Genomic DNA, 27999 nt, shown 5'->3' with positions numbered 1-27999 from the left:
GCCCGCGCCCCCCGCCCGCCGCCATGGGCGCCGCGGCCCTGCGCGCCCTGCCCTGGGCGCTGCTGCTGCTGGGGCCGCTGCTGCCCGGGCAGGTCCTGCAGGCCAACCCCATGCTCACCTCCGAGGGCCAGCCCGCGCCGCTGCCCAGCGGCAACGTTCCGGGCTTCACCCCCGCGCCCCCCGCCGCCCCCGAGGAGATCCACCCGCTCAAGGAGCACCCGGCCAACGGCTCGGGAGAGGGGCACGCCAAGCCCCGCAAAGCCTTCCCGGTCATCGGCATCGACTACACGCACGTCCGCATCCCCTTCGAGATCTCCCTCTGGATCCTCCTGGCCTGCCTCATGAAGCTGGGTAGGTGGGCGGTGTTGGGGGGGAGTCCGTGGGAAGGGGGCTGCGGAGAGGCCCCCGGTGTCATGGAGAAGGAGGGACCCCCCAGCCGAGTGGAACAGCAAGCATCCAAGGAGGGACCCCCTGAGCATCCCAGGGTGGGATCCCCCAGGCAAATGGGACAGACACCCCCAAGCATCACAAGGAGTGACCTTCGTGAGCATCTACCACAAGGGACCCCTAGGGTGGCACCCCCTGAGCATCCCAAGGAGGGACCCCCTGAGCATCCCAGAGCAGGACATCCCAGCTGGATGGGACAGGCACCCCCAGTCATCCCAAGGAGGGACTCCTGTGAACATCCCAAGGAGGGACCCTCTTGAGCATCCCAGGGAGAGACCCCTCTGAACATCCCAGGGTGGGATCACCCCAAACATCCCAGGGCAAAGTCTCCTGCACATCTTCTGCAAACCTCTCAGGCCGGCTGGGCTGGGGTGGGCACTGCTCTCCCCACGACCTTGGGTCTCTGTCCTGGGCCTGGTGGGCAGCCACATCCCAGTCCCTCTACTCCCACAGACTTCTCATCTCCGTGCCTGGGAGCAGGGCTGAAGATGCTCCTGACCCCTGCTTGGACCAGGTTTGCTTTCTTCCCTTTGACGCTCAGGGAGGAAGCATCCAGTTTGCTCGCTTCCTCTCTAAACCACAGATGCTTTTTGTAACCTTGGGAGAAGTCACTCAAAAACCTCCCGGTGCTTCGGCCTCCCCTTCCTCCCCCTCCGCAGCAAACCGGGGTGGGTTTGACTCTGCTGCAAAGCATCCAGAGATTCCCGCATTAAAGAGAACGGCGTCAGGGCTGGAAATGTCACCCGCTCAGATGACCCGCTCTGGGAAAGCATCACTCTGCCGGGGCGGGGGTTGTTGACAAAGTGTTTTCCAAACTTCTGCAGCTGGATCGATACCAGCTGAATTACCCCAAACCTGTGACGTGACGCAACCGCTCCGCGCTCGGCCCTGCTGTGCTGTCCCCAGCTCCGGCAGTGCAGAGGTTCAGCTGGCCCTGGTCCCGTCCCTGGTGATAAAGCCAGGGAGACAGGTGAAATGTTTGCTTGTCCCTGCCTTGGAGCAGGTGGGGAAGGAAGGGAGCTCTGCCCTCCTTCGTTTTGCTCCTCAGTTGCCATCAGTGGTTTAATAACACTCAGGGGCACTCCAGCTCGCTGAGGGAAATCCTGCTTTGGGAGCTTTTTTAAGCTGGTTCCTGTTGTCAACTGTGCCCTGTCCTGGTCTGGAGGGGTCTGAGAGACCCCCAGGAGCTCAGATCCTTCCTGCCCAGCTATTCCTAAAAATATCCCATCCCCTTCCCAGCCCGCTGTGAGCGTGCGTAGGCAGGTGAAGCCCCATTTCCACAATCCCTCCTGGGTTTTATTTACATGCAGGCGCAGGAGTGAGAACACTTCAGACCTGGAGGCTTGTCTGGGAGGCAAGCAGTCAGGACAGGGTGGAACCAGGTGGGATCCATGGGGTTTATGCCTTCCTGGCTTTGCCCAAAACAACCTCGGGCACGTTTGGCTGGAAGGTGCCTCTCTCCAGGGAACGCAGCTGGGAAATCTCCCTTTTCAGGGCTCTCCCGGCGCGTGCTCAGCGAGCTCCGCTGTTGCACTGCGCCTTCAGCCCTGCTCGGAGAGCAAAGAGTGATGAAATCAGGAATATCTGTGCGGAAGCTGGTGGAGAAAGGAGGGGCCAATGGCCTGCGGCCCTGCCGGGGCGCACGGGGGAAACCGCACTGGAAAACACCAGAATGGGCAGCGGGCAGCGGCTCCAGGGGGATGGATGGACGTGGTGGGAGCAGCCACGGGAACCCTCTGTCACTGGTGCTGTGGGAAGCTGCTCCTGCCGCCCTTGCCTGGAGTCAGGGCTCATTTGTGCTGCAGGAAAAGTTGTCTGCCGGCTGTCGCGTCTTTGATGCTACAAATATTATGCAAGACTGCGTGTTTTATGGGCTGTATTTTAGGAGAGGCTGCCCTGCATGTTTGGCGAAGGTCTTTGGAGGTGGCAGGTGCTCTGCAGAGCTCCAGAGATGCTGATTATGCCAAAATCCACACCCTAGCTTACCTATACCTGTGACAGGGCCTTGGCAGCAGGGCAGTCCTGGGACACCCTTTTCCTTGGCCTCCTTTCCAGGGTTCTGCATTTCTCATTCGTGCTGCCTTGGCATGTAGTTCCCAAGTTGCTGGTACAGCTCCCTCTGCTCGTGAGCTGCAAAGAAGATCTTGCTGCTCTGTGTCCGTATCCCAGCCTCATCTATCCCGCCCTGGATCACTGGATGTTGTTCAGCAGCAGAAAATAGGCTTTTTTCCACTCTTACACAACTGGGCGCTGCTGGCAGTACAACCTGGGGTGGTGGGATGAGGCTCACACAGCTCCAGGATCCCCAAACTGGACAGGGTTTGCAGCATCCCATTTCCATGAAGAGGGGAAGGGGGTTGATAAACAGAACAGGAATTTGCAGTGCTTCCTCTTTCTCCCCATCCTGTCAGTGTGCATTTATTGATGCATCAGGGTGATCCTCCAAAATTCTGAGGGGACAAACATCTTCTTACTCCAAGAGCAGGAGTTCCTGCAGCGTGGGCTGTGCATTACAGCTTGGCACCTCCTGACTGCCCTTCCCCATCTCCACAGGCCTCTTTGCTGGATTGAAGCTGGTGATTGAGCCACAGGTTGCTACAAAACTGAGTCTTCAACCCTGTGAGTCACTTCAGGGTGTCGTCCTCAGGGGTGGCGCAGGGTGACCATGTCGAAGAGCTCAGAAGTACTCACAGGGCTCTGCTCCAGGCCAGGAGATGCAACCTGACCTTGTCCTGTTGCTCAGTTTCCCCCTGTTGTTGCTCTTGATGCTTTAGACAGCTCTTCAGGCTTAAATACATCCCCCTGTTGTCCCATCCAGGGGATTTGTCCTCTCTCCAGGAGCTCTCACTGTGAGATTGTTTGGGGAATCAAAGGTGTGAGTTGAGCCCTTCCCCTCTTGCTGCAGTTTTTGTAAAATGCCTCAGAGATGTTGGTTCCTGGAGGACTCCTCACCTGACAGGGCACAGAGGGATGTGTCCCCCCAGCATGTCCTGTGGGCATGGGCTGTTCCTGCTTTGTTGATCCCGGTGGAGAAGGGGAAGCTGGTGCTGGCTGCTTTACTTAATACTCACATGGTATTTTGGGGCTGTGTAGGGGAAGAGGAAGTGAGGGACAGCTACAACCATGTTCAGATCACGTCTGGTGGTGGCCTGACTTTGCCAGGAGAAACCTTTGCAGCTGAAAGTTGCAACCAGACATTGTCTCAACCTGTTGTATTGCTGCAGAAGGTCAGACCTTCACAAAACACCCCAATCAGGAGCTCTCAGTGCCCTTCTCCAAGGTTTTGCAGGGATATCGTAAGGGCTCCTTCACACCGTGCCCAGGGAGTGGTTGGGAAGCTGAGGGGTTTCTCAGCAGGAGAACCTGGTTTCCTCACTCTGAGGGTTGACCTTTCAGCTCACGTGGCTCCCAGAGATGTTAAGGGGAATTCAAGTTTGACTGTAAATACTTTTTTGTTTCAGGGGAAAGGGAAGGAGTGAGTCAGGAATGTAAATAACAGATTGTGGTCAGCAGTGCCTTTGCCGGCTGTGCTGGGGCCCAGCGGGCAGAGCTTTGTGGTGAGCACCAGCTCTTACCCACCTTGGAGAAGAGTTGGGGCTACCTGTGTCTCCAAAGCCCATCCTGGCCCTTCCTTCTAAAGCCAGAAAGCAGAGTCACATGCCATTAGCCACCTTCCACTGAGGCATGTCCTGTTGTCTGTCTGCACCAAATGGCTTCCCAGCCTCCCTGGAGTATCCTGGCCATTCCACTGCCCAAGGGCTTCGCAGGGTATGGTGGGTTCACCTTGGCTGGAAAGTAACCTAAAATTTACATCTTGAGCCCAAGATTTGAAAGTTGGGTGGTGCCTCTGCTTTTTTTCTCTGGGAGTCCATCTCCCCCAGATGGAGAGAGGCTTCATAACAGGGCCTGTAGTGACAGGGCAAGGGGAAGTGGTTTTACAAAGGCAGGTTTAGATTAGATCTAAGAAAGAACTCACTCAGAAGGTGGTGAGGCCCTGGCACAGGCTGCCTAGAGCAGCTGTGGCTGTCCCATCCCTGGCAGTGTCCAAGGCCAGGTTGGATGGGGCGATGGGGCTTGGAGCAGCCTGGGATGGTGGAAGGGGTCCCTGCCCATGGCAGGGGGTGGCACTGGATGGGCTTTAAGGTCTCTTCCGACCCAAACCATTCCATGATTCTGTGACTCCTGGTGCCCACCAAGCTGCTCTGTCACTGCCCTCCTCTGCAGGAGAAACTAGGATGGAAAAAAACCTCATGGATCAAGATAAAGGCAGTTTAATAAAGCAAAAGCAAAGGTCATGTGCGGAAACAAAGGGAAACAAGAGATTTATTCTCTACTTCCCATCAGCAGATGATGTCCAGCCACTTCCTGGGAAGTACCTTCAGGAGCGTAGGGGCTGCTCCGGAAGGCAGATGTCGTAATTAGAACTGCCCACCCTCCCTTCCTCTTTGCTTTTATGTGGTGTGGAATATCCCTTTGGTCGGTTTGGGGCAGTCCCAGCAGTGTCCCCTCCCAGGATGCTGCCCACCCCCAGCTCCTGGCGAGGGTGAGTGTTGGGGGTAGCTTTGATGCTCTGAGCGCCACTCAGCAGCAGCCAAAGCACGGGGTGTTATCAACCCCCTTGCAGGCACAGTAGGGTTGGTGCACTCTGGGGGCTGTTGTGGGGCAGATGAGCTCCAGCTCAGCCAGACCCAGGGCACAGGGACATCATTCCCTGCGTGCCCACGCCGGTGACCTCCCCACGAGGCACCGCTTCCCAGTGGAGCTCCTTGGCTCGCCATGCGCCCGACGCTGCTCGCTGGGTTTGGAGCCTGTGGCAGTCACTGAGTCACTGCTCTGTCTCTCCTTCCCCTTCACAGCGCTGTTGTGTTGGGGGTGTTCCCTGCCCCTCCAGACCGAGCCTCGTGCTCGCGGAGCTGTCCCCACCGTGCGAGTGTTGGGCTGGTGTAAAACAAGCCGGGGACGGAGCCTGCGCTCAGCGAGCAGAGGGAGCTGTGGCAGCAGTGGGTTATGTGGGGACACGCTGGTGCCTTGGGGAGGTTTGGTGTCACATCTCAGCCCAGTGTGCCAGCGCAGCGCCAGCGCTCAGTGACGCTCCTTTGGACAGCACTGATGGTCCCCAGCACTGCTGTGCCTGGGGAGGAGCAAGATTAAGGAAGCTCTTGGAGCCTGCGAGCTGGCGATAGGAGCTGGGAGAAGAAGAGCAGAACATGACGGGTGCAGGTGGGGTTGTGGAGCCTCACGGGGGCTCAGGACATGGGGGGTGGCTCCTGCGCATGGAGGAGAGACAACTTCAAAATTGCCAGAGAAACGTTTGTAGAAGCTGGTGGCTGCTGGCTGGCAGCGACATTTGGGTGCTAAAACTCTTGGGTGCTAAAACACTTGGGTGCTTTTCAAATGTTTTATCAGCCCACATCCCTGCCCTGAAATCGGGGCTTTTGGAGGGGCCACCCCGAGGTCTTACAGAGCCCTGCGAGTTGAGGAACTTGAGGATTCCTTTGGGCAGGGGGTGATAAGCAGGGTAGGAAACCTGCTGTGGTGGTGGCACTGGATGGAGGAACTGGATCTTGAGACCAGACACAGTGGAAACACCCCGGAGCAAAGCCACTGGCGTGGGGACGCCTCTGCAAGGCTGGGAAAGGGACAGCAAAGAAACATTCCCAGAAGAGCTTTGCCCCGTGTTGGGAACACAAGTGTCTTATGTGCGGGATGAGTGTGCTGGAGTTATCTCTGTGGCCCTTCTGCCACCCCAAGGGTGGCTTCTCGGGCGCCAGGAGGGCCGTGCTGGGCCGGCTTTGCTGGGATGGCCATCGGCAGAGCCGGGCTGGTGGAAGGGGCTGTTCCTTCTGGATCCTGGGACTGGCTGATGCAGGTTCCCTCACTGAGCCAGAGGGAAATCTTTGTCTTATTCTTGGTGGGAATGTTTGTGTTACAACCTGGCTTATCATGTGTTGACTGCAGGCACTGTGGTGTGAGTGCTCTGAGATCACCCCGGTGTCCCCACTTGTCTCGGGGAGCTGTTCCAGGGGAGCTGGGCCTTGGGGAATGACTGTTAGCAAAGGATTTTGGAGTACTGCTGCAGCTGTGCCACAGAAGTGTAAATTGTCATGATAATGAATTTAAACATCTCTTCCAATGCAGACGTGTTGCATTCCTACTTCCTTATTGGGGAATGATCCAAACACATGCTCTGGCTCCTTTTTCCCCTGCTTTGCCATCTCAGAAAGAACAGCCACGGCATTTATTTTTTCCTCCCTGATCTGCCCATTGCTGGTGTCTGAGCTAAAAAACATCCAAACTGTTCCCTCCATGGATCTGAGGAAACCATTAGTTTAATTATGGCTGGAAGAGTGAAAGGTTCCTGCTGTGAAATACAGGATGGTGATGGAATGGGAAAAGCAGAACAGGTCTGTAATCACAGCCATTCCTCCCTGGCGAGCCCGAATGTCCATTAAGGCAGGATTACACTCCGTTACAGCCATGGCTTTGCTCCCTGCAGGGACCCCACCGCCTGTGCTGTGCCTGTGGCAGCTTCTGGACCTCAAGGGCCCCAGGAACCAAAGCTTTTGTTTCATCCCGTTTATCAACAAAGGCTTGGAGACTGGATGCTGGGGTCAGGGATAGGCTGGCTTCCCACACGGGCTGCAGGTGGAATTTGGGATGTGGGTGTTGCAAGTCCTGTGGCAGCCAGAGCTCACATTGGTGCTGGCCTGGCTTTCAGGGAGATGCCGTGAAGTTGTTCCTCCCCTGGGACCTCCAGGTGACCTGGGGTGGTTTGTGGGCTAGGAGCAGAATGTGTCAATATTTGGCTTGTTTGGTTCGAATCCTTTCTCCCAAATTTCCCAGTCACCCAACCACAGCTTGTCCACGATACCCGGAGATGCTGGAGTTCCCTTGGGAATTAGTGGGGTGGAGGACAAGTCTTCTGTCTGCAATTAATGTAGCTAAATAGTCTCCTTTGGGGTTTGAGAATTACACATGGGAGAAGGGAAAACCAGGAGGTGATGGAGAGCAGAGGGTCGTTCTTGGGGTGACAGTAATCCTGTGGCACAGAGGGACTGCAGCCCCTCGTGCAGAAGAGACACAGATATCTCTGTAGTACAAACCAGATGCTCATTAGGCTTGCAAATAAATACGTCTTTGACATAATCCTTCCCCTTTTCCCTCCTGCAAGCCCTGGTTTTGGCTGTAGATGCAGAGGTGATGGGGGCTTTGAGCCTGTTCCAGGGTCAGTCCTTTGCTACAGCACCGTGTGAGCTGTGGGCACCAACAGAGGAAGAGCAATAAGGGGGATGAATTACTGCAGCTGCCTTGTAAACATTTAGTTTCTTTTTTTTTTTTTTTTCTTCTCTTTTGGGTCTCCAAGGCCTAATTTGTTCAAATAAAACCCAAAATCCACACGGAATAATCTGTGAAAACACAGCCATGCTGAGTGGAGCTGGAGCTGGGTTGCACCTCATCCCCCTGTCTTCACTGGGCTCCCTGAGTCAGCAGCAGCTTTTTCTCACCCATTGGGGCTCAAAACTGCTGGTGTAGGTTTGATGAAAACCTCAGTGTTTTGAGATTAGGGCCAGACAGCTTCCAAGGGGACAGCAGAGGAGCAGGGGATGCTTTGAGTTGAACCAAGTGTTGATGGTTGATCTCAACCTCACTCCACTGAGGTACCACTATAGGCAAGCTGTTCCATCACCATCTGTTCTGCCTGGTGTTGGATATCTCACTGCCCTCTCTGATTTTACGGTGTCTTCCAGTTGTGTGGTAATTGAGGGATGGCTCTCTCATCATGTTCTGTTCTTCTGCTCTTTCCTGGGCCAGCAGAACTTCCGTGTTTCTTCTTGGGAAGGAAGAAACCAAATTAAAAGCTCAGCAGGAGGGCGTGCACACACTTGTTGCTGCCTGTTTGTCAGAAAAGGTGAGATCCAAGGCTGATCCTAACTTGGAGTGGAGCACTGAGAATGGATCTGGTGTTGTGTCACCTGTGGTGGTACAAAAATTTGGTGCTACATCACCCCATGTGTTGGGGTTCCTTCCAAGGACCTGCCTGTGTGAGAAGGGCACGACTGAGGCTCATTGGAAGTTGGGGTGGTGTTTTGAGTGGAAAGCTGAAGAATGCAACGTGCTTTTTTAGTCAGAAGAGAACACACGAATTTCCTTGGGCTGCCCAGGAGTGACTCACAAACATCTCAGCATCCGAGGTCTTTGTCTCCAGAAAGTTGCAATACAATCGACCTCCAGGGACAGCACTTAAATCCCACTTAGCAGAGGGTGCTGCTAGGGAAATAATTCCCCTCTCTTGTGCAAGACACACATCTGCAGAGGCAGACACCCCTTGGCAGCAGTTTATTTCCAGTGCCTGGAATTATTCTGCATTTTGGAGTCATGGCATGCTAAATCTTAATGACGGATTTGGAGAGAAGGCAGCTTCCCACCCCACTGCTGGAGATTTAACAGCAGACACGCCAGGGGCACAGATTGAAGCACATACAGGCCTTTAAAGAGAAGAGCTGGTGTTTCCAGCCCTGTTAGTGCCTCAGTTTCCCTTGGGAACACTTTTCCCACAGCAGCCTTGGTCCCTGGGGGTCCCTTTGCAAGGAACAGCTCCTCTCCTGTCTCAGCTGCTGCGTGGAGGGAGAGCAGCTGCTCCCAGGAGCTCGGCTGGGTGTGAAAAGCATCCTGGCTGGGGATGGTGCTGGAGGGCTGGAATGGAGTCTCTGTGTGCTGGGGAAGAGGTGACAGTGGCCGGGTGCTTGTGTTGGCTCTGGACGCGCTGCTGGCGTGTGCTGAGAGTGGTGTCACCTTGCCTGGGCTTGCAAAGCCCGGTAGTAATCAGTGCTAATTGCAATTACCTCCTCCCTGCTGTCCGAGTGGAGACCAACAGGTTATTTCCTGAAAAGCTTTTGTTTGTCTTTCCTGCCCGTGTTCCCGGTAGGAAATCTGCCCTTCCTGGGAAGGGCGATTGGCATCACTCTGCCTGGGGAGTTTGTCTATGGTCACCTCAGGCTGGGTCAGGTTTAACTCTCCCCAAGGCCTCGAGGGTCAGCAGGAACTGGGAATTTAATGCTGTGTCCTGTGGCTGAGGGCAAGGAGCTGGGAGAGAGACTGGAGCCTTATTTAGGGTGACCAGGCACTGTCTCTTCTCATCACCTTGGGTCCCTTCTGCTCCAGAGCATCCACCATCTGCATCCAACAGTGTGAAGGTTCCCTTTGCACCACACAGATGTTAACTGGGAGGATTCTATTCCAGAAATCCCCTGGCGCTGACCCCTCCTAAATCAGCTATTCATGGCATCCAGCGCCTTGCAGCAGCTGAAGGAATCTGGGAAGAGATGGCTGGTGAGAGTGAGTTATGTTTAGCTCCTTGTCCCTTTCCCTGGAGCTAAAGAAGTTTTTCTAGACCTTAAACCTCCTCAAAATGCTCAAGTCCAGCTGCTGTGAGTGTTTTGGAGGATATAAACCTGGATGAGGATGCTGTTGCCCTGTAGAAAACTCAGTTTTCCAGGGAAAATGAGCTGTGCCAGGAAGATCTCAGCCTTGCAGGCCTGGCTGTGAGCTGCACCCATCCAGAGCTGGTGGGAAAAAGTCAAAATGAGTCTTGGAGCAACAGCAACGGAAATCTGGGTGGCAGTTTGTCCCCGTGTGCCTCCGTGCCCGGCTCCTGCTGGGTGAATGCCATGGGTTGGTAAAGATTCACGGTGCCGCCCTAGAAAAACTGCGTGGAGCCTGCCCAGAGGCTCTGAACAGGTTTGGTAATCGCAGGCTGTGGTTTGGGAGCGGCTCTGGAACATGCCCGCTGGAGGAATGCAGTCAGCAGGGATCGGGGTTACCGGAGCACCGCAGTCACCGGTGACCGCAGCGCCAAACCCTTGACCGGTTTGCCAAAGCTCAGCGGGGAAGGGTGGGTTTGGCATCTTGTCACGGGGCAGCTCTAGACCTGGAGAGAGGTGGAGGAGAGCTGCTCCACGCACAGCTGGGCCTGAGAGAGGATTTTTCAAGATGTGGTGGCACCAAGCCTTGAAGCCTCCCAAGCCATCGCTGCTCATTGACTCTGCTTTCCTCCCAGCTTGGAATGCTGCAGCCATGAAGTGATGAGGTCCAAGGGCCCTGGGTCTCTCAGTCTTTAATGGCAGTTAGGTCTTTGTTAATATCTGCTTTTCTTGCAGAGTGTCCTTGGCTTTCCTTCTGGTGTGAAGGAGAAGCGTTATCTAAACACAGGACTGGAAATTGGGAGCTGCTGGGTTCTCACGCCAGCTCTCACATGATTCACTTGGGGACTTGGGCAAGTCCATTTAATGTCTTTTGTCTCTCATTTCCTTTTTACAGCTGGGAGGAAATTAATACCAGTTCTGTAAAAGACTCCCAATTGATCTGTTAATTTCTTGTGAGTGCTTCAAGATAAAACCAGGGTACGTGCTCTTGCTGCTCCCAAATAAAAATACGTTCAAGTGTTTCTGCTAAAGGCCTCTGCCCATGGATTGTTCCCAGGGCATGTTGTGGTTGTGTGTGGGCACCTTCTCCTCTCAGGAGGCTGCTGCTCCACGTCTTCCCAGTCCTTCCCAGGCTCAGGGCAGTGAGGTTTAATTGGGAGGAATCGCTGGCGGCTCTTTGGCCGCAGGCTCAGCAGTGTCTGCTTTGCAGGGAATGCCGGGCGTTGGATCACACAAAAGGCTCCTCAGGCTTCTCTGAGCTGTCCCATGGTGTTTGGAAAGAGAGAGGGACACAGCCCCTTCAGATGGGGGAGAAGCAAACCATGGAGCAGCCGCCCATCCCTGTGCTGGAGGGAAGAGTGGGTGCTGAGCCAGGGAAGAGATCTGCGTGTTATCATTGCATTCCCCATGTAAACAGCTCATTTCTGAGTGTACACAGCGGGCTCTGGCAGGGGGGCCGCCCATCCTGGCAGGCTGAGATCCAGGGTGCCTGCGCGTGATTCAGAGCCGGGATCGCTGCGTCCTCTCCCGCACTGCAGCGCTGCCGCGGGGTCGCAGCACACCTGCAGCACTCACACAGCAGCCGCCTGCCCTGCACCCTGCCGGGACTGTGCTGGGGGAGGGAGATGGGATTTGCCTTTCCAAGGGGAGGGTGTTGCTCCTGGAGGGTGTCAGGGCAGGTGGGGAGCTGGGCTCATCTGCATGCGGCTCCTGGCTCCTGCAGGATGCAGCGACACCTTCGGTCGTGTTCCCCCGTCTGCTCAGCTTTTTGGGGACCTTTCTGCATCTCCAGATCCGGCCCTACATGGGAAGGACAACCTCGTGGTTTCCTGATAGTGCTGCCATCATCATCCTTGGGAATTTCTGTGCTGGTGCCCATGGCTGCGAGGGGGCTGCATCACCAGGGTTCACAGTCTGGCACTCCCTGCATCCCTCTGGAGCGTGGCAGTGCCTGCTATGGCTGGCATGGGATTGAGGCACATTCCTACATGATGTTGCTGCAGGCACTGAGGTACCAGAGGAGACTGTCCTTGCACTCAGTTGCCAGAAGAAGCTTTGCCCTTGCCCTGCTGTTGCTGTCTGTGCCAGGGCTCAGGTCCTTGCCCTCTGTCCCCAGTGGCTGGTGCTGGGTGGGAAGGAGCTGAAGCCCCCTCCCCTGCTCACCCTCCCCTCCGTGCCCCACCCCAGCAGCTAGTTTGACAGCACACCAGACCCATGATCACCGTTAGCAGCTACAATGCATGAAATGGCTCTAAACAGCTGCTCTCCAAAAGGCTCCATGCACAGAACAGCCCGGCCTCATCCCCCAGACCATCTCTGAACTGTCCTTGGCACCTTGACCTTGCAGACAGCCACACCAGCATCGCTCCTGCTGGTGCCCTGGCATCCATCCCCTCTGTGCATGGAGCTGGGAAGCTCTCAGCACCCTCCTGAGGGGAACGGCTCTGGCTGCAGCTTATTCTGTGTTTATCCTGCCCTGGGATGTGGGCTTTGCTCCCCAGAGGTCCCCAGGGAACAGTGAGATTTGGGAAAGGCAAGTGCACTGCTGCTCCCTCCAGCTGCCTCAGATGAGGTGTCTGCACTTGTCTCCCCTTCCATCAGAGGGTTTATTCAGGGCCTTGCCAGTGGGAGTTACCTGGGAGCTGCTGCTGCAGGAGGATGGTGCCCTGGGAAGCTGTCAGACATCAGAGCCCTGCTGCACCTCCCCGCCAGCCCCTCCTCACACAGCGATGCAGGGAGGCCTCTGTTGTTTCCCAGGGCTGAAGGGCTCTTCCCTGCTGCTGCACTAGCCAGCACTCCTGCTTTGGCTGATGTGGCTATACCTTGAGGGCTTGACCAAGCCATTTCTCACGAGTCTTCCTGCATGGAGCTGGCTCAAGTTAGGGGTTGTGGCTGCTTGGCTGAGCTGCAGCAAGGCTGGTACCTGGCAGTGTCTGCTTTTTGTCCTGTGGCTTGCAGGTTTTGAGTCACCCAAGGGCTGGCCCGATGCTATCAACCCTGTTCTTATCTCCTGCAAAGCAGACGGGGTCCAGCCAGGTCACCTTCCCACACACACCTGCCTGGCTGCAGGCGCTGGGGCTGGATACACAGGGCTGGGGCAGCTGGGGCTGTACCAGGCAGCCCCCGGGCTCCTATCTCAGGACCTCCCTCCATTTGCCCCCCTCTGTTTGCATTAGGTCGGGAAGAGGGGTAAAACCAGGGGCAGCTACGAGGTGGGGCCGAGCTGGGTGAGCAAGGTCTGTAGGCACAGGGTGACAATGTCACACCAAGAGAAAATAAAGCTGTCCCTTCGTCACCTGGCAAGGGGTCCCAGTGGGTATTGGCTGTGACAGCGTGGCTTTGGGGGTGTTGTGGGCGGTCCAGCTGCTCGGGGTCACAGCCAGGCTGTGCTGGGCACCTTGGGCAGGCAGACCCTGGGGGAACCAGCCCAGGGCTTCATCCCCTCCCATCCTATGTGGATGAAGTTGATCCTGACTCCTGAAAATGCCTGGAGGCTGCAGGACAGTGCTGGATGCTCATGGATTTTAACCAGTCCTGAGCACCAGTGGGGTTGCAGCCCCTGCCCAGCCGAGTTTGGGGTGCAGGAGTGACCCCAAATCAGGGCCGGATGTTTTGCTTTTCCCTTCTCGCTGCACTGGCTTTGCACACTGTGCCCATGGTGAGGTTTGGGGGGTGGCTCTGTGGCCCCTGTGTGGGATCTGCATTCACTCAGTGACTCACAAAAAGCAGCATAAATTAATTACCCTCCTGGTTCTTGGCTTTGCTTCGTAATTAGCGGCAACAAAATAATGAGGCTTGAATGAAACATTTGGTTTGTTCTGGAGGAAATTGTTTTGCTTAGAAGCACTTTCTGTACCTGCGTCTTAACACAAAAAACAAGAAGTCAACTTCTCACCAGGAAATGGCATTTTGGGGTGGAAAATCAACGCTTTTCCGTTCTGGGCGTTGAAGCCACTTAAAAGGTTGGCTTAAGGTATGCTTAAAAGGTTGCCCAAATCAACCCCAATTGCTGAAACCAACCCGAAAAGAGCTGCAGGGAAGCACTGGGGTGACCTGGACCTGCATTAAAACCCTGCCTGATCCCTGGTGAACCAGAAGAGGGTATGGCAAAGCCCAAACTGCGTCATGGCTCCACATGTGCCCTCCCAGTGGGATGGCTGTGGGAATAAGCCAGGTTGGAGCTCTGTGGGGTTGGGATTTCAGGGCACATGGTGACGTTGGAGCTTGTGAGAGGCAATGGATGTAATTTAAGTACGGTGGTTTTACCCCCTCTCCTGGCAGGGTGACATGAGCCGTGGCCTCGCTCTATTTATAGGTGTAAATCACCAGCTCTTTAATTCCTTTTGGGCAAGTTCAATTTTCATCCCCTTCCCCCGAGGCTTCCCTGCTACATCTGGTGCAGCTCTCTCCATTCTCCTTGCTCCCTGTCTTTGCAGGAAGCCGCTGGATCTGGCTCCATTTTCCAAGGGAAAAGCACAGCAAGGCTGAGATGTCCCCACATCCCCTGATGGCCCTGCTGGAGCCATCAGCAGAGCCTGGATGATCTTTGGGCAACTGCTGCTCAGGCGAGGGAAGAGAGAAATCCAGTGTGGGTTTTTGAGAGGGAAAAGGATAAATGGAAAGAAGCTGCAGCCAAACTCTGGGAGACTGGGATGGATTTTCCCCTGGGAGCCAGTTGCAAAATGTTCTGTTAGTGCATCGCCATCCTCACAGGGCTTTAACCCTGCTGGGGTCTTACCTCCCATCCTCGACCCTCCACGTCCCCAAAACACAGAGTGGGAGAGCCAGGTCCCAGGGGCTTGGAGTTCTGCGGACCCTGGAGCCCAGCCCAGCCCTCCTTCCCTTCCCTCCCTGCTGCTCTTCAGCACGGAGAGAGAAGGGGATGGTGCTGAGTCACAGCTTTGTGGATCACTTGTGCCCGGGGCTGGTGACACATCAGTGATTTTGGGGTTCAGCCAGCAAAGTGTCAATGTGGGGGGGCTCTCCGTGGTGCCTGTGTCACACGGGAGCGTGGGAAGGTGTCCACACTTGCCTGCATCCCTCACCCCAGGATTGCTGCTGCCCCTCTGTAGGGCCCACCCGGCCCCTGCCAGCCTGGTGTCCTGAAGGGTTAAAGTGGCCTTTGGAGGGGCCCCGGTGCTGTCAGACACGTGTGTCTCCTCCAGCCCTGCTCTCTGCAGTGTCCTTCAGAAGGGCAGCCCTTCTGAGCATGCCTGCTCTCCCCGCTGCCTCCTTCCCAGACCCTGTGCCTTCTCCCAGGGCTGTTCCAGCTCCTCAGCTCCATGCCCAGCCACGGCCACTCGCTCCCACCCTGCAGCCCAGACCAGCACCCGGGGTCCCCAGGGCTGCAGAGAGCATCACCCGGGGGGCTTCACCACCCCCTGGCCCACACTAACCCCTCACCTACTACCTCCTTCCAGAACAGAATCCCGGGGCTGGGAGAGCTCCTAACCCTGGTTAATAATTGAGTGATTCCTCTGCGCCTGCCTGCTGGAGCCTGCAGCTGCTGCAATAAACCTGGGAAGCCTGGGAGGATGGGGGTTTGTGTAACCATTCTCCTTTCTCGCGCCTCCTCTTGGCTAACAGACGTCACCCTGGGAGCATCCTGGCTTTCCCGAGGCCGTGTCCCCATGCGTGGGCGCTTGGGAATCTGGGGTGAAGCCTCAGGAGCATCCAACTTAACCACAAATGTGCCGAGCCCTTCCAGCCCTGCCGTGTGCTCCCTGCCCCGCTCCCTCCCCGTCCATACCCGGCTCCAGCTCTAAACACCAACTAAATGGGTTTTCTTCCCTCCTCCTTCGTATTTCTCTTCCTCCTGTGGAAGGAGGGGATGTTAGTGCCACCCAAATTCAACCTGCAGGGGATGTGACTGCTGATGGCAATCCCCAGCTGCAGGGACTGGCTCGTGGGGACAGTCCCCTTGTCCCCAGGGCTGGCACACTGTGTCCTGGTGCAGGCTGGCTCCAGCATCAGCATTATATATTTTTTTTAAACTTTTTTTTTTAGTTAGTTTTATTCTTTATTTATCACGTCTGAGCACCAGCATCTTTCAGGCCCGTGGGAATTGCAGAGCCTCTTGCAGTTCCGACTCCAGGAATGTCCCAGTGGTGGGAGCCAGGGTGGGAGATGTCACATCTCCCCGACTTGGCCTGGATCAGGGAAGTGCCTGAAGGCTTTGCCTCCTTTCCTTCGTCCAAGGTTTGTTTAAAATGTCCATATAGTGTTCTGAGGGAGGTCTTTAAACCAGGGGACCACTACAAGAGCTCTGCCTAAGCCTGACCTTGGATCCCGTGCCATATGGAGCTGTAAGGACTGGGGCAATGAGAAGCTGCAAATCGTTCCCTCCTGGCCTTGGGAGAGGCTTTCCAAGGGGCTGTGAGCACCTCAGTGCATGGAGATTCCTCAGCCTCAGCTGAGGGGGAAGTGTCACCTCAGGCAGATGCTGAGAGGGATCGGGCTGGTTCTGACATCCCCAGGGTGGGAATGCTGGATCTGGATTGGGTGCCTCCCCTTCCCCCCATGTCCCTTCAGGCTCCTCCTGCCTGGGCTGAGGATGGGAGCAGAGTCATGAGGCAGCTCATATAACCCCAGGTACAGCACCCAGTGACCCAAGTACAGCCCAGGAAGGAAAAATCCACAGTGGGGCAGAGTCTCTCCCAGGCTGGTTGGTCGGGAGTAAATATTTACATGGCACTGCATCCGCCAGCAGCCGGAGCCTTGGGAAAAGCAGCCCAGCTCCTCCTTGGAGGGATAGGGGCAAACCTTTGACAGCCAAAATGGGAGCCCTCACACTTGCAAACCTCCTGAGGGAAATTCCTGATGTTGCCCTCAACTGCCCCGTGCAAATCCTCTGACCCCAAAATAAAGACCAGAGACGTTCAGAAGCTGCGGAACAAACCTTGTCAGCACCAGCTTTCCTTGCCCAAAATCTCTTCAGTTTGGAGGATGGGATTTCCTCCAGGTCTTCAAGTGCTTAGACTGCAGTTAAAACCAGGATTCCAGTCCCTAATTCCATTTTGCCCCAGCCCAAGGAATTGCTGACCACCAGCAGAGCCATCCCCGTGTGTGCCTTGCTGGGTGTGTGATGTGGGCAAGGAGCTGTTTTAATAGGAACTGTTAACTCCTGGATTTCCTTTTCCATGTTTGCACACGCTCTCGGGGTTCGTGTTTAACTCGACTGTCTCACTCTTGATGGTTCTGGTGGTGTGTGATGCTTATTATTATTATTATTATTATTATTATTATTATTACTATCATCATCATCTTTAAAGCCATTATCGAGGCTTATTCCCCTTTCTGCTGCCCCTGGATGTGCCCGTGGCCGGGCATCCTCATCTCCTAGCATCCTGCCACAGCCTTCCTCATCTTCCAGGAGGGAAGTTCAGGCACAGAGCTGGGATCAAACCGGTTCACCCCTGCCGCAGCCTCATCCCCACAGTGAGGCCGTTCCTTCCCACCAGTCACCCCCATCCCAAAGGGGGATGCTGGCTCAGCACTCGGAGCAGGATCCCACAACAGATTGGTACCAATGAGCTCTGGAATGCTCTAAAAATACTGAGTGGAGCAAGCAGGGAGCAAAAAATGGCTGAGATTCAGTGAAATCAAAGGCATAATTAAAATGCAGCCCGTGTAAGTGTATTTTTAGGGCCCTACAAAAAGGCTGTAAACCATTGAATTCCCATCAGCACACGAATGTTCCAGTTTAATGGAATCCTGGGGCCTGTGGGGAAGAAGTGAGAGATGCTTAATTGTCAGTGTTTGTGTTTTATTCATGATTGAACATACTTAGCAAGCAAAAACTGATCTGCTGCTGGCTTCTCGCTGCTTGTGTGGCTTTAAGCCTTATTCCAGCCAGAAATTGCCCGGTGTGCTGGAAGGGTCAGTGGTTCCCGGTGTTTGCATGAGCTGTGCATGGGAAAGGGATTATCACCTCCCCTCCCACAGGCAGCCAGGGCTGCCTTGGGGTGCTCAGAGCTTGTGTGGGCTCCAGGGGATCCAAGAAAGAAGGAAAACCCCATGGGGGTAAATCAGGAACTGCATCCGGGCTGGGAAGTCCCTAATGCAGGTGACTGGGTGTTGGGAGAGAGTTTGGATGTTCCCATCTCCTCCCGGCCTCCCCTCGTGCCTGAAGCCAAAGCCATCGAGCCATTTGCTCAGGATTGGTGCTGCTGTGGCAAAGCCGAGCTGGGACCCAGGCTCCTTCCAGCACCAGGGACCCTTTGGAGCAGCTGGAATGGTGCCTGGAGCCTCGGGTGTGAAGAATCCTCTGGGCTCGCCCACGCTGGAGCCTGTGCCCACAGCTCAGGTGGAATCTGGGGGCTAATCCTGCCCCCAGGGACCTGCACGGGGCTGGGCCGGGGGCTGCCAGTCCTTAGGGAGGGGCCGTGGAAGTGTGGCCTCTTCCCATGGGAGCTGGATCCGTGCTCTGCGCTGTGCAGGTGGAGGAGGGATGAGCCGGCCGTGGCACACATGTGGCCCCTGCAGGCTCAGGGGGATCTGACTCGTTCTGGAGGGGATTGAATCTGTTGTGGAATTGCTGCAGATGGCACGGCCGGAAGGAACGGAGGAACATGGCATGCCAAGGCAGGGTGCCTTATTTTAAACTGCCTCCCTTGCCAGGGAACAAATATGCCTCGCTTCAAAGTAATAATTATAAAGCCTGGGAGAAGATCCAGGAAACCCAAAATCCTTCTGTGGGTGTTGGTGTACTGGCAGATGCCCGGCTGGGGGTGTTTGGTGGGAATGTCATCCCAGCGGGTCACGGCTGGCTCAGAGAGCTGTGCTGGGAGCTGTGCTGTGATTGAAAACGGGGAAAATGTGTTCCCTGTTGCCTTGCACCCCAAGGATGCATCCTGTCCCTGCTGCAACCAGCCATGTAAAACCTCCAGGAAGGGGAATTGTATCCTGAAATCCACCAAGCAGCAGGTCTCCTCCCTGTGCCTTGCGTCAGGGCTGCCCAGGGATGGGCCCTGAGCCTGGCACGCTGGGAACAGTGGCACTGGGTGGGCAGGCTGCAGTCTGACGGGAGGGAAACGCCACTGCCTGCGTGTGCTTGGGATCAGCTGGAGCCAGTGACAGCTCCTGTGGAGAGAGCTGCCTGTGCTGCAGGGCGGGGGGCCACGGAGAGACCCCGGCGTGTCCCAAGGGTGGCTGTCACCTGCTGCACTGGGACTCGCAGGGTTCTGGCCTGACCCCAGCAGTACCAGGGTCTGGTTAAGCTGCAGTTTCTGTTTGACAGAGCGGGGCAGGAGGGGAAACTGAGGCACACAAGGGGCGACAGATCACAAGGAGTGCAGGGAGGGCTGGGAACTGGTCCCTGACTCCGGCAGGGCTGTCCCCCTGCAGACAGCATCCTCCATTCCTGTAGCCAATGCGTCTCTTTCTCTCTCCTCTCCAGGCTTCCACGTGATCCCGTCAGTGTCCAGCATCGTTCCCGAGAGCTGCCTGCTCATTGTGGTGGGCCTGCTGGTTGGGGGGCTCATCAAAGGGGTGGGTGAAAAGCCCCCCATCCTCAAGTCGGACATCTTCTTCCTCTTCCTGCTCCCCCCCATCATCCTGGACGCTGGCTACTTCCTGCCCTTGCGCCAGTTCACCGAGAACCTGGGCACCATCCTCATCTTCGCCGTGGTGGGCACACTCTGGAACGCCTTTTTCCTGGGGGGGCTCATGTACGCCGTGTGCCAGCTGGGCGGCCCCGGCCTCAACCACATCAGCCTCCTGGCCAACCTGCTCTTCGGCAGCATCATCTCGGCCGTGGACCCGGTGGCCGTGCTGGCCGTCTTCGAGGAGATCCACATCAACGAGCTGCTGCACATCCTGGTCTTCGGGGAGTCCCTGCTCAATGACGCCGTCACCGTCGTGAGTGCCTCAGCCCAGGGAAGGGGGTTTGCTTTGGTGCAGGAGCGTCTCAGGGTGGAGGCAGTGGGGTGGCAGCTGTCAGGGCCATCCCAAGCTGCCAGGTGCCTCCTGGCAGCTCCACTTGCACCAAACCTTGTCCAGGTGCAAAGCTAAAAATAGAGGCTTAAAACACCGCAGAGGTGGGTTGAGGTGAAGTGTTTCATGTGGTGGGTTGGGGAGGCTGAGGGCACGTGCCCAGTCAGCCTCTCGGTGCCATGGGCTCTGGGAATCTGCTCTCCTGGCTGGAGCTGCTGCCAGGGAAAGCACGAGGGGCTGATGCTGGGTCTTGCAGCACTGCCATGGAGCTGCTGCTCCCTCTATCTCCTCTTATGTGGTCACCCTTGCTGTCCCCCAGCTGCAGCTCCCAGGAGGTGGCAGGGCAGGGCATCAGCCGTGGCATAGGGGAGAGCTGGGGGGGCTGAAGCCAGGCTGGCATCCCGGCCTGGATCATCACCCCTCAGCCCCACTGCAAGCAGCAGCTTTGCAAGGACCTTTGGGAGGCAGGGCCAGGCCTGCTCCTTTCCAAAGGACACCACTGTCCAGGTGCTGGCTTGGCTGTCAGCGTGGCCTTCTCCTCTCTGCAGAGCTGACCTCTACACTTACTTCTAACCCACTGCTTTTTCCTGGCTCCTTTCCCGTATCCCAGCTGTCCGTTTCGGAGCTGGCTGCTCAGCCCCTGCTGACAAGGTTCCTGGTGACAAAGGACACTCTGTCCCACCACGGGGCTTTTTCCAGGCACTTCTCCCCCATTTTCCACCAGAGGGGTGCCTGCAGGGTCTGTGTCCCCACTCTCATGCCTGGGGAATGCTTTTGTCTGTCCCTGCCCCACCCAGGGCCTGGCCCTGGCAGGCAGGAGCTGGCACCTTGCCCTCTCCCTGCCTGTTCCTGCAGGATCCCCTAAAGCCTGTTTCCCATCCTGACAGCTGCTTTAACATCTCTGCAGTGTCTAGGGGTGGGAGAAGGCAACACAGCCCAGGGTCTTTCCCTCAGGTTTCCTACAGCTACAGAAGCTCAAGAGCTTGGGCTCTGCTCTGGGCAGGGCAGGGCAGGGCAGGGCAGGGCAGGGCAGGGCAGGGCAGGGCAGATGGTGGCTTTTCTTTCCATGCATCTGTCAGGAGTCCCCCAGCCTGGATCTGTCCTGACCTGCTCGTTGGGAAAACAGGAACAGCCTCTGGCTGGGGACCAAAGGCCCTCCTGGGGCAGCTGGAGGGCAGAGCTGTCCCAGACACACCTTCGGTGGCACCACGTCCCTGTGGGCGCAGAGCACGGGGAGCTGGTCCCTCGTGTCTGTGTCTGGCACAGCAAAGCACCAGCACCAGGTGTGAGCCTTGGTCAAGCACAGGACCCAGCTCGGGGTCACCAAGCACCGACACAGCTCAGCTCAGGTGTGCCTGGCTCCCAGGGGAGGTCCCTGTGCAGGTAGGTCTCCTTCGAGGTGAGGCTGTCTCTTGCCACAGGGACAGTTTGAACCCTGCTCTCCTTTCTCCCTGCCAGGTCCTCTATCACCTCTTTGAGGAGTTTGCCAACTTCGAGCAGGTGACCATCATCGACATCATCCTCGGCTTCCTCAGCTTCTTCGTGGTGTCGCTGGGTGGGGTCCTGGTGGGCGTCATTTACGGGGTGATCGCTGCCTTCACGTCCCGCTTCACCTCCCACATCCGGGTCATCGAGCCGCTCTTCGTGTTCCTCTACAGCTACATGGCCTATCTGTCTGCCGAGCTCTTCCACCTGTCCGGCATCATGGCGTGAGTTGGGAATGGGGCAGGAGGTGCCCCTGGGAGGATTTCCTGTGGTGTAACCACAGCCTTCTGGCTGGCCCAGCGTGGTCAGTTCCTGCCCAGTGAGGCCCAGGGGTGTGTTTGGGCTGGACTATGCAAGGAGGCGCATGAGGGAAGTGAGTCTTGGGAGTTGTCCCACAGATCCCGGGGTGCTGGCAGCCCATTCCTGTTCTCCTGGACACACAGGAGCAGGCAGAGCCTGCTGAGCGCTCGGGACGATGGGTTTGTGCTCCAGTGCTCACTCCTGCCCTGCCAGGGGAAGGAGAAACCTCGCGTTGCCTTCTCTGGAGGCCTTGAGTATTTGCTGGTGGTTCACAAGGCCTGTCCTGCCCTGGGGTTGGGTGTCAGAACACAAAGCAGTGCTGCAGGGCCAGGGCTTGGGGCTGACCCCATGTCCCCATGGCTGCTGAGTGCCCCAACCTCACCCCCAGGCTCATCGCCTCTGGCGTAGTCATGCGGCCCTACGTGGAAGCCAACATCTCCCACAAGTCCCACACCACCATCAAGTATTTCCTCAAGATGTGGAGCAGTGTGAGCGAGACCCTCATCTTCATCTTCCTGGGTGTCTCCACTGTGGCTGGTCACCACTACTGGAACTGGACCTTTGTCATCAGCACGCTGCTCTTCTGCCTCATCGCCAGAGTGCTGGGTGAGCTGTCAGTGTGGTGGCAAAGCCCTTGGGGTGGTAAGAGAATCATGGGATGGTTTGGGTTGGAAGGGACCTTAAAGCCCATCTGGTTCCAAGTGCCGTGGGCAGGGACACCTTCCACCAGACCAGGTTGCTCCAAGCCCTGTCCAACCTGGCCTTGAGTGGCCACCTGGGTCATGGTGACCTCTCAGGTCTGTGATGGTTTGCCTTGCTGGGGAGGCTGGAGACGGCTGGGTGGCACTGCTCCGCTGTGGGCATCACCCGTGCTGGTGGCTGGTGGTGTGGGGAGATGGGGCTGAGGCCGTGCCAGACACGGGGTGGAAGCTGGTGAGGGATTCTGAGATGAGCAGACAGCTCTCATCTGCACCCACGGCCCCGAGGGGCTGCAGGGTGGCTCTTTGGGACTGGAGGGGATCCTTCACCATTCACACAGGACTGTGCTGCTCCCCCAGGTGTCCTGGTCCTCACCTGGTTCATCAACAAGTTCCGAATCGTGAAGCTGACGCCGAAGGACCAGTTCATCATTGCCTACGGGGGCCTGCGGGGAGCCATCGCCTTCTCCCTCGGGTACCTCCTGGACTACAAACATTTCGGCATGAGGGACATGTTCCTCACAGCCATCATCACAGTCATCTTCTTCACCGTGTTCGTGCAGGTTGGTGGCACTCAGGCTGTGCTTTCAGAGGGAAAGGGGGCTTGTCGTGGCCGTGTGGAGAGTGGGGAGCACGTCCCCCCTCCATCCCTGACCCTGTCCCTGTCCCACATCCCAAACACTGCCCGGTGACACCGATAGCAGTTTGGCTGTGCTGAGCCCATCCCACTGCCACCACTGTGCCCTGGGCAGAGACGTAACCCCCTCCCCTTTCCCAGGGCATGACCATCCGGCCCTTGGTGGATCTGCTGGCTGTGAAGAAGAAGCAGGAGACCAAGCGCTCCATCAATGAGGAGATCCACACGCAGGTAACGCGCTGCTCTGGCCGCCCCACGCCTGCTTTAGCCCTCTGCTCTCTCTGCTTCTGCCACTCCACCACTGTCACTGGGACTGCCCCTAAATCAGTGCCCAAGGTAAGGGGGGCAGAGCGAGGGCTCTCCCCTGTCTGTGTCGTCCAGTGCCCGCTCTGACCCAGACCCCCCCAGTGCCTGTAGAGCTGAGCCCGGTTGTGTGGGTCCATCCTGCCCTCCCAAAGCCCATCCTGGACCCACAGCCCTGATTTTACATGCCCTGAGTGCTCTTCCCGTGTGTCAGTGTGGGTGTCGGGGGAGGGAGAGGGTGGGCAAGAGCCCTCTGAGCTGCTCACGCCTTGGGCCATCTCTTCCAGTTCTTGGATCACCTTCTGACAGGGATCGAGGACATCTGTGGTCACTACGGGCATCACCACTGGAAGGACAAGTGAGTGGGGAGGTTTGGTGGCTGGGGAAGGGTTTCTGTCACCACCCAGAAGGTTTCACAGCCCTGTGGCAGGTTTTTCCCCAGGCTTTAATACCCACACACAGACTCCCTGTGGGGAATTACGGCCCTGGATTGAGACCAAGTGGGGCTGCAGGGCTGCACCCCTTGGCCCCACCACCCACAGCAGGTCCGGGGCAGGGTGGGAGCTGCCAGTGGCCAGTCCCTGCAGGAGCTCAGGACCATCCCCAGTGGGTGCCAGCGGGTGCTGGGTGTTGTGGAGACACCCTGGCTCGGGAGGGATTCAGGGAAGCCTGGCCTGAGCCGTGCTGGTTGAACTGGACCCAGCACTGAACGCAGCAGGGCTGTACTGGGCGGGGCTGGGGAGGGGGGACAGGGCCGGGGCTGAGCTGTGGCTGCTCCTCCTCTCCCACACTCCCGGGAAGACTGAACCGCTTCAACAAGAAGTACGTGAAGAAGTGCCTGATCGCGGGGGAGCGCTCCAAGGAGCCCCAGCTCATCGCCTTCTACCACAAGATGGAGATGAAGCAGGCCATCGAGCTGGTGGAGAGTGGGGGCATCGGCAAGATCCCCTCCGCCGTCTCCACCGTCTCCATCCAGTGAGTTCCCAGCCCTGGGCACCCTCCCGTGGCACCCTGAGTGCTCCCTGCTGGTGGCCACAGGGCAAGCAGCCCTTGGGTGCTGCGTGGCCATCGTGGCGTGGCTCTGAATCCTGTCTGTCCACGCAGGAACATCAACCCCAAGACCCTCCCTCTGGAGCGTGTCCTTCCAGCCCTGTCCAAGGACAAGGAGGAGGAGATCCGGAAAATCCTCCGCAATAACCTGCAGAAAACCAGGCAGAGGGTGAGGTGTCCCCTTTGCCTCGCTGGGAGCGGCAGGGACGCAGCCCTCAGCTGGGCCCTTCACTCCTGCTGTCCCTGCCCTGCTGTGCCTTGTGCTCCTGGTCTGACTCCTTCCCCAGGACGTTTTTCCCCCTGGGACGGTGCTGGGATAGTTGGAGGGGGAGGCTGATTTGGTCAGCAGCTGAGCCCAGCCTTTAAACCCTTGCTGGGCCAGGGTGGGTCAGAATCAGGCATCCCGTGGTGGCACACCAGGGATGAGCCAGGAGCCTGCCTGGACCTGCTCTGCCCACTGGTGGCTGTTTCATCCATCTCCAAGAGGAATGGGACTGTGACCTTTCTTTCCCTTTCCTGTGGGATTTTAACCCATCTCCTTTCCTTGGGATCTCTCCCCAGCTGCGATCCTACAACCGGCACACGCTGGTGGCCGACCCCTATGAGGAGGCCTGGAACCAGATGCTCCTGCGGAGGCAGAAGGCCCGGCAGCTGGAACAGAAGGTGCTGGGGCACACCAGGGCTGGGCAGGGCGAGGGCCGGGGGCGTTCCCAGCCTGGGAAGGCTCAGGGAGGGAGCTGAGGGATGACAGAGGGTGACCCCAAGCCTCGGGGGTCCTCTGATTGCCCTAGGCTCCAAGCACGTCCCTGGAGCGTGGCTGGGAGAATCTGTGCCCTTGTCCTCTGCATCCCACTACTGCTCCTTGCCCATCCCTGTGGCCGGTTCCCTGCCTCCCTTCCCCTCCTGCCCTGGCTGTGCTGGTGACAATGCCCTGCTCCTGTTCCAGATGAACAACTACCTGACGGTGCCGGCGCACAAGCTGGACTCTCCCACCATGTCCCGGGCTCGCATCGGCTCAGGTAGGTGGGAGGGAGCTGCCAGAGGAGCAGCACCTGGAGCACCTGGAGGTTAGGCTGTCCTGCACCTCCTCAGCTCCCTGTGGCTCTCCAGCCCTGACCATGCCCATCCCACACCCATCCAGCTGAGCCACGAAGGGTTGCTGTTCTGAGCAGAAGCACCCACCTCACTTCCCAGCACAATTCCCACCGGGAAATCAGGTTGGGCTCTGTCTGGAGCCCTGCTCACTCCATCCACACAGCCATGTCTCAGTCCGTGCCCGTCCCAGCCCTCCTCAGGGGAGAGGATCAGGAGCGCTCAGCCCCAACCCTGTTGCCGCTGGATTCCCAGTTTCTCCATCACACACTTGCTTTGCCATCCTCGGTTCCTCCTGTCCTGTGTCGCCTCCTGCTCCGGGTGTCGGGTGTCGGGGTGTGGCGGGGCTGCGGAGCCGGCGGTTCATCAGCAGAGGGCAGCTTCGCCCTTCCCGATGGAGCCGGGCTGTCAGCAGCTCCGGCTGGGATGTGGAAATCGGGAAAAGGAATTACACAGCAGAATTGGAAATCAGCGACACCGCCCAGGCACCCCAGCCCCAAACAAACGTCTGGGGTGCATCACCGGGGGGTCCCTGAGATCCTCCCTTCCCTGCCTGACCCCTCTCTGCCCCCCAGACCCGCTGGCCTATGAACCCAAGGAGGACTCGGAGAACCTGCCCATCATCACCATTGACCCGGCCTCGCCACAGTCCCCCGAGTCCGTGGACCTGATGAGCGAGGAGCCTCAGGGAGGCTGCAGTGGCCTCCCACCCTCGCCCGAGGAGGATGAGGAGGGGCTGGTGATGCGGGTGAAGGAGGAGCCTTCCTCCCCGGGGACTGACGACGTCTTCACCCCGGGGCCCAGCGACAGCCCCAGCAACCAGCGGATGCTGCGGTGCCTGAGTGACCCCGGCCCGCGGCCGGAGCCCGAGGAGGGGGAACCCTTCATCCCCAAGGGGCAGTAGCTGCTGGCACAAAGCCTCCAAATCGTTTCTCTCTCTCTTCATTTGTTCTTTCTTTGCTCTCCTTTTTGGTTTCCTGTCACTACACTCCGGGTTCGGGAAGGGGAGACCGTCCTGGATGGACTGGGATTGCCAGGACAGCTCTGCCCAGCGAGCCCTGGGCTGGCCCCAATGAGCAGGGAAGGAGCCCTGGGATGCCCCGGGCTCCTCGGGCAGTGTGGCCTGGCGGTGACGGACAATTTTCCGCCCGGGATTGGGATTTGCAGGTGCCTCACAGCCCCCGCGGGGCTCTCCCAGAGGTGCCCACCCACTCAGGACCTGCGGCCGGCTCCGACCAGGGGTGTCCACAGTCGCTCCCCCATGGCACAGCTTCCCCTGTCCCCACTTGTGCTTTAGCTGCCCCCTGGCCTCGCTCTGGAGCGGAGAGGTGGGACGGCAGGAGCTGTCACCGGGGCTGGCACACCCACGCTCCCGTGCACCCCCCAGGGACCTCGGGTTCGTGCCGCTGCCCCCTTGCCTTGGCAACTTCCCTGTGGGACCGGCTGTGCCTGGGATCCTCCCTCCTGGCCTCACATTTCATGCCAGGTCTTTTCAAATAAATATTCTAGAGCCATGCAGGGGGGCAGCTGGGACCCCTCACTTTGAGCAGCATCTCCGTCCCTCCTGGAACTGCTGTCACCTGTCCCCATGGGGACCCTCTGCCAGCTTCAGCCCCTCGCCCTGTGCCAGTGTGGCAGCGGCTGCTCCTTAACCAAAGATGGGGCCCAGGGTGTGCCAGGGGGGATTTTTTGTCTCCCTGCGACCGAGAAGAGCTGGGGGTGAGCCCAGGGCCAGCTCCCCCAGCGTGGGGACACGATGGATCCCAAAGGTTGGCAGGAACAGGACGACTGGGGGTGCCAGGGGTCCTGGAAGGACCCATCTTTCCCCAAGGCTTGGGAGGGCTCACTGGGTGTTTCGGTGACTCGCAGCCCTCCCTGGGCTCAGGGGTGTCCTGTATCTGTCGCCTCGCCCCCCGCGTGCCCCCCAGCTCCCACCATGGGCCACCTTCGCTGTGGGTGCCACGGGGGGCTCACCGCCCCCTCCCCGGGGACCCCCGGCCGCTGTCCCCTCCCTGTGCCGTGCCTTGCCACGCTCTGCCCCGCTGCCTTGGTGGGCACCTGTCCCACATCCCCCCGCTCCACATCCCGCTGAGACCCCCGGGTCCGGCGTCCGCGGGGCTCCGTCACCGGGGCGAGCGCCCACGTCGCTGCCTGCGCCTGCCTGCTGCCCTGCTCTGTTTCCAGGAGGAAAAAAGCAATGGAAATTCTCTTGTATAAAAAGGAAAAAAAAAAAAAAAACCAAACCCACATGTAAAGAGATTCTTGGTTTTTATCATAAATATTCTAATAAATTAATGTTAATTTTTAGTGGGGGTTTTTCCAGCTGTTCGGACTCCTACTGCTGCCACACAGTCCCGGCTGTCCCAGAGGAACGAGGTGGCCGTGAGACTTCGTCCCCATCGCTGGGATGGAGAGTTTGCCTCTCAGCCTCCTGCCGCGGCTCGGGGACACCTGGAGCCCCATCCCAGGGGACATTTTTAGCTGTTCCGAGCTTTGGCAAAGACAGAGGCTCAGCAGAGCCCGGGCTCCCAAATCCCTCCCTGGGGCGGCACCGGTTGAGGGTGTTTGGGGAGGGTCCCGCGGGAGATGGATCCTTTTCCAGGGGATGGATCTCCCCGGCGCAGCCCCGGGA

The 27999-nt window shown here is 57.8% G+C and overlaps 1 protein-coding gene across 1 annotated transcript; it reads left to right on the top strand.

The window, feature by feature from the left end:
* Positions 1 to 2: 2 nt before the first annotated feature.
* On the top strand, positions 3 to 27674 carry SLC9A1 (solute carrier family 9 member A1). Its single transcript, XM_069036067.1, has 12 exons — positions 3 to 351; positions 19267 to 19727; positions 21261 to 21511; positions 21976 to 22193; positions 22646 to 22848; positions 23064 to 23153; positions 23513 to 23583; positions 24027 to 24200; positions 24330 to 24444; positions 24837 to 24938; positions 25222 to 25294; positions 25943 to 27674. The coding sequence occupies exons 1-12, from the start codon at positions 24 to 26 to the stop codon at positions 26269 to 26271; spliced, it is 2415 nt and encodes an 804-aa protein (XP_068892168.1). The 5' UTR covers positions 3 to 23; the 3' UTR covers positions 26272 to 27674.
* The last annotated feature ends 325 nt before the right edge of the window (positions 27675 to 27999 follow it).

This window comes from Aphelocoma coerulescens, chromosome 23, assembly GCF_041296385.1.
Source record: "Aphelocoma coerulescens isolate FSJ_1873_10779 chromosome 23, UR_Acoe_1.0, whole genome shotgun sequence".
NCBI classification, from domain to species: domain Eukaryota; kingdom Metazoa; phylum Chordata; class Aves; order Passeriformes; family Corvidae; genus Aphelocoma; species Aphelocoma coerulescens.
The sequence above is the reverse complement of the archived record's forward strand: the minus strand, read 5'-3'. Positions and strand labels throughout refer to the sequence as shown.

Coding starts and splice junctions, on each gene's coding strand:
- SLC9A1 (XM_069036067.1), top strand. CDS start 24: ATGGGCGCCGCGGCCCTGCGCGCCCTGCCCTGGGCGCTGCTGCTGCTG. Junction 24,201..24,329: donor GTCTCCACCGTCTCCATCCA/GTGAGTTCCCAG, acceptor CTGTCCACGCAG/GAACATCAACCCCAAGACCC. Junction 24,939..25,221: donor CCCGGCAGCTGGAACAGAAG/GTGCTGGGGCAC, acceptor CTCCTGTTCCAG/ATGAACAACTACCTGACGGT.